Genomic DNA, 8,867 nt, shown 5'->3' with positions numbered 1-8,867 from the left:
GATATGAAACAAGATGTACAATATCATATGGACCACTAAACCACCACCAGCATTAATTAGTATCTGTTTCAATCCTTATTCATACTAGAATTAAGTTTTGGAATATTAAACGTACCTTTTTATAGACTAGAAAAGAAATTGGTAGGAAATTAGGTGAATTTGTAAGTTTTTTTTTTTTTACTAAAAATATGTATTCATTCAAATTGAAAATACATCGATCATTACAAATTCAAGATTGCTAAAAACTAAAAAAGGTGAATCTACAAACAATCTTGCAGCGCCTAGGTTAATAGCATACAACGACATCATGAAAGTGCCTACAAATATGACAAAATAAAAGTAATCGGAATTTTCATACTCCCGGATCTGCAACGTTAACGTCCAAGTCTTCATCATATTTGTAATGAGTTGGGGTAGATATGTCAATTTGAATCAATGAAACACCGTACTAAAATAAAAAACCAACAAACACCGCACAAGACGACCACAAACACAACGCCGCACAAGACGACCACAAACTTAAAAAATAAAAAACGAAGAAGCAAATCTATGTGAATAATCACTTATTTAAATGAAAAGAAAAACAAAAACAATTTAGAGGGGTGATTTTGGGTCAAAAATTGACCATAAAACCACCCCTCCTTGGTGGATGAACAAAAGAAAAAACTAGGGTTGATGGGGAAAGGGGCGGCGGCTGTGCAAGTAAGGAATAAGTTGGAAGGATATTTTTAACTCTCCTGTCTCAAAACAAAAAAAGGGTCTCCGGTTCTTGGTCGCGAGGTAAATAAAGTTTGTCCTATAGTATACTAGGATCAATTTGCAAGTCAATGATCGATGATCGAGGATGACATATGAATCGGAGGTTCTGCGCATACAATTATATTGTTTTATCCAAGAATAATGCTAGAAACAAACTCTTTAAGACACACATTTTAACATAGTCTTTTGTATTGGTTGAAATTCCTATGGATCCCATAAAATAATGTGGGACCATATAAATTTTATGGGACCTTTTCACCTATGTAAACATAAGATAATTACAATAAGTGAGCTGCTCTAGAGATTCCTAAAATACCTAAGGAAATAACTAAAGTTTTTTTTTACTAAAAATAACGATATTCATTCATTTCAATAATTGATAGAGTACATCAGATGCAAATAAAAATTCAACATACACCAAAAAAAATAAATAAATAAATAAATTCAACATCGCAAAAACTAAAAACAATGAATCTACGAACAAACTCACAACATTCAAGTTAAAAGTATATAACGGCAAAATGCTATTATAAAATTAAAGTCATAGGAATGTCCATGCTTTCAGATCTGCAACGTTGATGTCCAAATCGTTGATTGAATCTGCAATTGATTGAAAATGATCTTTCAATATGAACTAAACGAACACCGCAATAAGACGAGAAATCAACAACGCCGTACCAAGACGATAACCAACAGAGGCGCTGCACTCAAAACACGAAATCACAAATACAAAAGAAAGCAACTAAAAGACTTGGTCTATGTGAAAATCACTTATTTAGATTAAAAACAAGAAAAAAGACACGGAAATATGATTTTAGGGCGAAAATGACCTAAAACCATTCCCTAACCGGTAGAGGAAGAAGAGAACTCAAAATGAAAAGTATTACGGCCGGCAAAGAAAGAGAGAGCCACGTTGATTAGAACAAATCTATGTATGACAATTATTAAATTAAAAGACAACAAAATGGATTAATTAGTGGTTGTTTACAATTGGAACTGTAAGTAGTATATCGTAGTGGGAGTCACCATCTTGACATATCGTAGTTTTATATTTAACTCAAAGACAAATGCTAAATAGTGCCCTAGGGGCACTTGTTAAGGATTCAAATTTAGAAAGTTTTACTTGGAAATAGTATAGTCAATGCAACAAAAGTTTATATTTTGATGTTTTCCATGCACAACTTTTATTTTCTTTCTTCTTTTGGTTCCTTAACTAGTGCCCGGGGGCATTGGTTAGCAAGACCCTTAACTCAATATGCACTTTGGACTTTTAAAATGAATATTCAAATTTGTGAAAATAAGGGATCAAAATACATAAAATACTTGTTGAAAAGTATGTTGCACGGTACTCCGTGTTAGACAGAGTACCGGTATCAGGTACGTATCTGGTACCGGTATGCGTATGGTACTCCCATGGTATGTACCCTCAAAGTACCGATTTTTTTTTTTTGTTTTTTCATATGGGTACACGCGTGGTACTTTCGGGATACGCGTGTGGTACTCTCAGGGTACACACGTGGTACATATTTCATAAAAAACTATTTTTTTTTTTGGAACACTTTTCAATCCCATTCTTTTTTTATTTGTTTATTTTTTTAATAAAGATTCACTTTAGTTTAAAATTAGAATCACTTGAGTCTCTTTCTCTTTTTATTTATTTTTAAAAGTAGAGCCGCATAGTCTTACTACTACTCCTAATTTCCTAAACGTGTAAACCACAATATAACTACCTTTAAAGTTTGCTATTTTTTATGTTTAATTATTTGTTTTAAGAATATAATTTTATTATTTTAAGTATATAACTATATTAAAAAAAATTATACGAGCGTACTCGTACCTTAATTTTTCTAAAAATGTCGTACCACATACCGGTACCGTACCCGCAGCTATGCAACATAATAAAAGGGAACAATTTAATGATGTTCAAAATTTGGATGATTTGATTAATGCATGGTAAATAATAGCCGATAGACTATATAAAGGAAACAATGATCATATGAGTGATTGCAATGTAAGTCTCACATTACTAACGTAGGAAAAAATATCAAAAAATTTATATTGGACTCACATCGCTTAGAGAAGTGAAGCAAGGTGGAGCTCAATGCTACATATAGAGATCTCAAGTTACTTATTTCAATGCACCTGTCAGTAGCACTTTAAGCTTATATCTGACTTTTTTGTTTTTCTCTTGTACTCTTTTGTTAGAGTGTTGTGAGATATAGTTAGGTATTTGTTTTGGAGAGTGCGGGTGTACTGGAGTCTAGGAAGGTTGAGGGTAGTCTATATGTTGTAATAATTTTTGCATAGTGATATTCTCTAGTTGTTGGTTTTGACAACGACCGTGATTTTTTCTGCGGTTTTTATTTTTGTTTTGTTGATTATCCTATTTTATTTTCTCTATGCCGGTTTTTCCCAACAGTTTCTTCACCACTAGTGCTTCAATCCACAATACCAAAGTAAGAAAACACTTTAATTAGTAATCATATATTCATAATATATGAAAAAGTGATTAATAGTTTAATCAGTTTTCATCTTTCATTTTTTATTTTTTCACTTATTTGCTTTTTAAATATTTTTACTTATTTATGTATCGTGTGGTTCAATTGCGGTTGAACTGATTAAACTATAACCTACAGGTCTCACAAGTTAATCTCTAGTCCGAGTCCGACTTTTAAAATATTGCTCAAAGCACATTGAACCTATTGTATTGAAAGGGATAAATTTAGATAATATGAGAGAGGTATGTTGAAATCGTATCTTTGAATAGCATCACAAAAATTCTATTATATCGGCAATCATACAATTAAGAGCATTCAGAAAAGTCTTGCTAAAATAGTTCATTTGGTAGCTGCTAGAGACATTATTGAAGAGTCAAGATTCGAAATCTGAACTTCTTACTTCTCCGCACTTAGAATGTTGGTAGCTTCTAGAGACATTATTGAAAGTGCTAAGATTCGAACTCTGAACTTCTTATTTCTTCGCACTTAGAATGTGTGAGTTCAATCACTTCTCCTATTGAGTATGTGTCTGTTTCTTTCTGTATTAAGTTGTATTACAAGTCAATGGCCTGAACATTAAATGACCAACCATACAGTTAGGTAGGAAGTGTTTATGTCACAATTGATATTGGATCCTAAAAAATGTTCCATGTGATATTGGATCCAAAATCATGTACCATATTAATATAATAATATTTCTTTACAGAATACAATTGAACATTTTTTTGTTTCATATCTTCTTCTTTAATCATTGCCTTAATTGCACTTTCAGTTACTTATTTTTATTTTAGGTTTCAAATTAGTCTCTTATTTTTTAAAAGTTTCAAGTTGGTCCCTTATATTTTTTGCAAGTTTCATATTGGTCCCTCCCGTCAAATTTTTCACTATTACCGTTAAATTTGGACACGTGGCAAACGGAAACCACACTTGGAAAGATGACACGTGTCCAAATTTAATAGTGAAAAATTTGACGGAAGGGATCAACTTAAAACCTAAAATAAAGATAAGGGACTAAAAGTGTAATTAAGTCAAAATCATTTCCTTCAATAATGTAGCATGGCCATTGGCCCCAACTGAAAACTTAATGTCATAATAATTTGGTTTGACCAAATAAAATACATAAGCAATACTCAATGTCTTTGTAATGAGACCATTCACACATACACTAGAAATTTCAAAGATGAGTAATTTTGCAAACAGAAAACCACATGCTGTGTTGATTCCATATCCAGTTCAAGGCCATATCAATCCATTGTTCAAACTAGCAAAACTTCTTCACCTTAGAGGCTTTCACATAACCTTTGTCAACACCGAATACAATCACAAACGCTTGCTCAAATCTAGAGGTCCGAACGCCTTTGATGATTTCACAGGTTTTCACTTTGAAACTATTCGAGATGATTTACCTCCAACCGAAGGTGATGATGACGGGGATGTTAGTCAAGACATACTCTCTCTTTGTCAATCAATTAGAAAGAATTTCCTCGAACCATTCCACGAAATTTTAGCTAAGCTTCATGACTCGGCTGCGGCTGGTCTTATACCTCCTGTTACTTGCTTAGTTTCTGATTGTTTCATGTCATTTACCATACAAGCTGCTGAAGAACTTGCACTCCCAATCCTTCTGTTTTCCCCGGCTAGTGCATGTTCCTTCTTGTCTGTTTCGCACATTCGTACGCTGTTTAACAAAGGTCTAATACCACTTAAAGGTAACAATTTCTGATTACTTTACTTACACTTACTAACTTGATCAATCCAATATATGTATATGAAGCTTTAGACTATTAACTTCTTGTAATTGTGACAAACAGATGAGAGTTATCTGACAAGTGGATATTTAAACACGAAAGTAGAATGTATTCCAGGATTGCAGAACTTTCGACTCAAAGATTTACCTGACTATATAAGGATTACAAATCCAAATGATTTCATGGTAGAATTTTTCATTGAAGCCGCGGATAAATTTCACAAAGCCTCTGCTATTGTGTTTAACACTTTTAACGAACTCGAGAGTGATGTAATGAATGCTCTTTATTCTATGTTTTCTTCTATATATACTGTTGGCCCTCTACCTTCATTATTAAATCAAACTCCACATAGTCACTTGGCATCTTTAGGTTCCAATCTTTGGAAAGAAGATACCAATTGTCTTGAATGGCTCGAATCCAAGGAACCCGGGTCTGTTGTTTATGTGAATTTTGGCAGCATAACGGTATTGACACCAGATCAACTCGTAGAGTTGGCTTGGGGTTTGGCCAACAGCAAGAAACCCTTTTTGTGGATCATTAGGCCTGACCTTGTCATTGGTGGCTCGTTTATTTTGTCATCTGAGTTTGAGAATGAAATTTCAGATAGAGGCCTAATCGCAAGTTGGTGTCCGCAAGAGCAAGTACTAAACCACCCTTCAATTGGTGGATTCTTGACTCATTGCGGATGGAATTCAACCATTGAAAGCATATGTGCCGGAGTGCCAATGTTGTGTTGGCCTTTTTTTGGTGATCAGCCAACAAACTGTACGTATATCTGCAACGAATGGGAGATTGGAATCGAAATTGATACTAATGTAAAGAGAGAGGAGGTAGAGAAACTGATCGATGAATTGATGGTGGGAGATAAAGGAAAGAAGATGAGGCAAAAGGCGATGGAGTTGAAGAATAAAGCCGAGGAGAACACTAGTCCAGGTGGTTGTTCATATAACAACTTAGACAAAGTTATTAAGGATGTCTTGCTTAAACATTATTAGTTTAAAGTACATTATTCTAGGAACTGTAGTTCAGTAATCATCCATATTCTCTTGAGTTTGTTTGATTATCAAACAAAGATGGTGCATTTAGTGAGAGGTGCAAGTTATATTAAAAATGTAGTCCATATAAACATGATTTATTATATGAATAATGGTATGGAATTCAAACAGTGGTTACAACTAATGTAAATGTGTTGTCTTTATATTTTGTTAGATTAGATCATATATTAGTAAGCAACTCTCCAAAAGAATTTCATTATCAACTTCCTAATAAAGATTCTAAAGCCATGTTACCAAGAACATTATTCCTCCCTTTTTTTTTTTTACAATAGTAACTTAGTTTTATTTCGAAAAGAAAAGAAAAAAGTAACTTATTTTTCATAAATTTTCTCTGTTTGTTTTTAAGTGTCGTTTTGATAGTTTAAGATATAATTTGTTAATTACTCCCTCCGTTTCAAAATATAAGCAAAAATTGGTCAACAAAATTAAAAGTATTTGGTCCAAATCTTTAACCAAATACATCAAGTTTATTTGACGCATTTTTACTTATATTTTGAGACGGAGGGAGTATACCCTTACTTTTTCAATAACTCCACTTCACATTTTCCATAAAATTTAATGGAGAGATGAAGAGTGTGTATGTTAAATTTATTTGAAAAGAGAAAGTAAGGTACCGTTTGGCCTAACTTTTTTTCCTCTTCTTTTGAGCTTATGCAAGCAGCTTATGCAATATAAATTAGGTTTTATGTTATTTTATAAGTTCATACTAGTCGAAATTGTATTTTTATAAGCTATTTTATCATAAACTACCTTGAAAAACTTATAATAATACATAAAAATTGCATAAGTTGTTTGCATAAGCTCAAAAGAAGAGGAAAAAAAAGTTAGGTCAAACGGTACCTAAATGGTGGATTAAATAAGGGTAGAATTTAAAAAAGAATACAACAATTCATTATGTTGGTTGAAGAGTTTTATACTAAAATAGGCTAATGTTACGGTGGACCACCTTCACAAGTTGTCCACCGTTGACAAGTGATGTACCGAATATGAATTTTACAAAATTTATCGTTGGATTGAAAGTTTATATCATTTAGATCATCCATAAAAAAATTTAGAAATATTTAGAATCATTTGATATGTTATTGAAAACCATCAAGATTTATGGTATTTAACAAACCATTAATCTTGATGGGTCTCAATTACATATCAAATGATTTTCAATTTTTCTAAAAAAAAATTATTGGTGATCTATATGATATAAACTTTCAATTCAACAGTGAATTTTATAAAATTCATATTCGTTATAATGTTATTCATGATTGATCCACCATGGACCACTTGATGAAGTGGTCCATATTAGAATTTGTCACTAAAACAACACTTAAAAATAAACAAAAGCAATATATATATTTGCAAGAAATAACTATATATTAAACGAGAATGGATTATCTCCATTGAAATTTCATCAATTTTCCTCAATTGTTATACATCAACCATCAAACATGAGAGAGAAAAAGAAAAATAAAATTATAAAAATGTAGGAGATTGGATTGAATGGTGGACTGTGAAGTCCCGATACTCCAAAAATGACATAGTATCGTATCTGATACGTATCCGATACTGATACTCGTCTGATACGTCCCGATACGCGTATCAGAGAAGTCTCGACAATTAATAATATTCTTAAAAAAAATATATAACCAATACGGGTATCAGAGAAGTATCAGACAATTAATGTTCTTTGATGATGGAAACAAAGGAGAGGAGACCGATACAATTCGCGTTTCTTCTTAAATAGTGAAGAACATGATGTTCTTTATGGATAACCAACTATGTATTTTTTGGGTAGTCCTGATGATATTTTTTTGAAATAGTACTAATTGTCTTTTTTGGATAGTACTTAAGATATATAATTGTGACTTGTTCGTTCATTTTGAGTAATTTGAATGTTAATTTTTTATCATTATCGATTTTAGTTATGTTTATATATTGTGCATTTATATATTTAATTTTTAAATAACGTATCCGGCCGTATCGTACCGAAATTTTTAAAAATTTCCCATATTGCCGTATAAATATCGTATCATATCGGTATCATATCAAGTATCCAGACTTCATAGATGATGGATGTATAACAATTGAGAAAACTATATTTCAATGGAGAGAATTCATTCTCATGCTCTACTCTCTCGTGATACATGTCAAAGTCTATGATGGCATGACTGCTTACAAATTAACGATCCATATTTAGATTAGAACTAATGACTCCAAAAAAAATGTTAATAATATCCACATACATTATTGATGTGTGTTAGAAAATGTCTACCCATTATTATAGTGCTTTAGAAACTTTAAAAGGTTAGCAATGAAAATGACCCCAACGGTCTAACTAAATCCATAGACGAGGGAAAAAATATATGAAAATGAAATTCAGATATGTCAAAAGCAAATTATTTTGTTTCTTACCATTAATTAATTATTAATTGATAATTTTTTATTTTTTTTTATAAACCTCTTTGTTTCTATGTAAAAGGAGTTTCGAGTTTCGACCCTAATTGGAATTATGGACAAATTTAATAAATTTGATTAATCATATCTACACTTATTTTAGGGATATTTCATTTTATTTCAGAGATTCAATTTATTTATAAAATAGAATTATAGTCGCTAAACTACTTAACCAAAACAAAACAAAATAATTCATTTTATTTTTTCAATAATAAAATTTTAAATAATGTTACAACTGTCTCACACCTTAATCAGAACGGTCAAAAGAAAACTTGTTTATGTTTGATTACTTATATAATTTATGTTTTTGGTCAAAATCACGGCAACATTTACCTGTTTATGTAGAAGCTTAGTTTTTT

General features: G+C 31.6%; 1 protein-coding gene across 1 annotated transcript; it reads left to right on the top strand.

Annotated features, from left to right (window-relative positions):
• The first annotated feature begins 4,358 nt into the window (after positions 1–4,358).
• LOC123909806 (7-deoxyloganetin glucosyltransferase-like) lies at positions 4,359–6,216 on the top strand. Its single transcript, XM_045960718.1, has 2 exons — positions 4,359–4,966; positions 5,069–6,216. The coding sequence occupies exons 1-2, from the start codon at positions 4,402–4,404 to the stop codon at positions 5,998–6,000; spliced, it is 1,497 nt and encodes a 498-aa protein (XP_045816674.1). The 5' UTR covers positions 4,359–4,401; the 3' UTR covers positions 6,001–6,216.
• Positions 6,217–8,867: the final 2,651 nt, after the last annotated feature.

The sequence above is a fragment of the Trifolium pratense genome, linkage group LG2 (assembly GCF_020283565.1).
Source record: "Trifolium pratense cultivar HEN17-A07 linkage group LG2, ARS_RC_1.1, whole genome shotgun sequence".
Taxonomy (NCBI): domain Eukaryota; kingdom Viridiplantae; phylum Streptophyta; class Magnoliopsida; order Fabales; family Fabaceae; genus Trifolium; species Trifolium pratense.
Note: the sequence above shows the minus strand (reverse complement) of the source record. Positions and strands in the feature narration are given on the sequence as shown.

Excerpts from the sequence above, each read along its gene's own strand:
- LOC123909806 (XM_045960718.1), top strand. The coding sequence starts at position 4,402 with ATGAGACCATTCACACATACACTAGAAATTTCAAAGATGAGTAATTTT. Across the intron at positions 4,967-5,068 it reads AGGTCTAATACCACTTAAAG|ATGAGAGTTATCTGACAAGT; the intron begins GTAACAATTTCT and ends TGTGACAAACAG.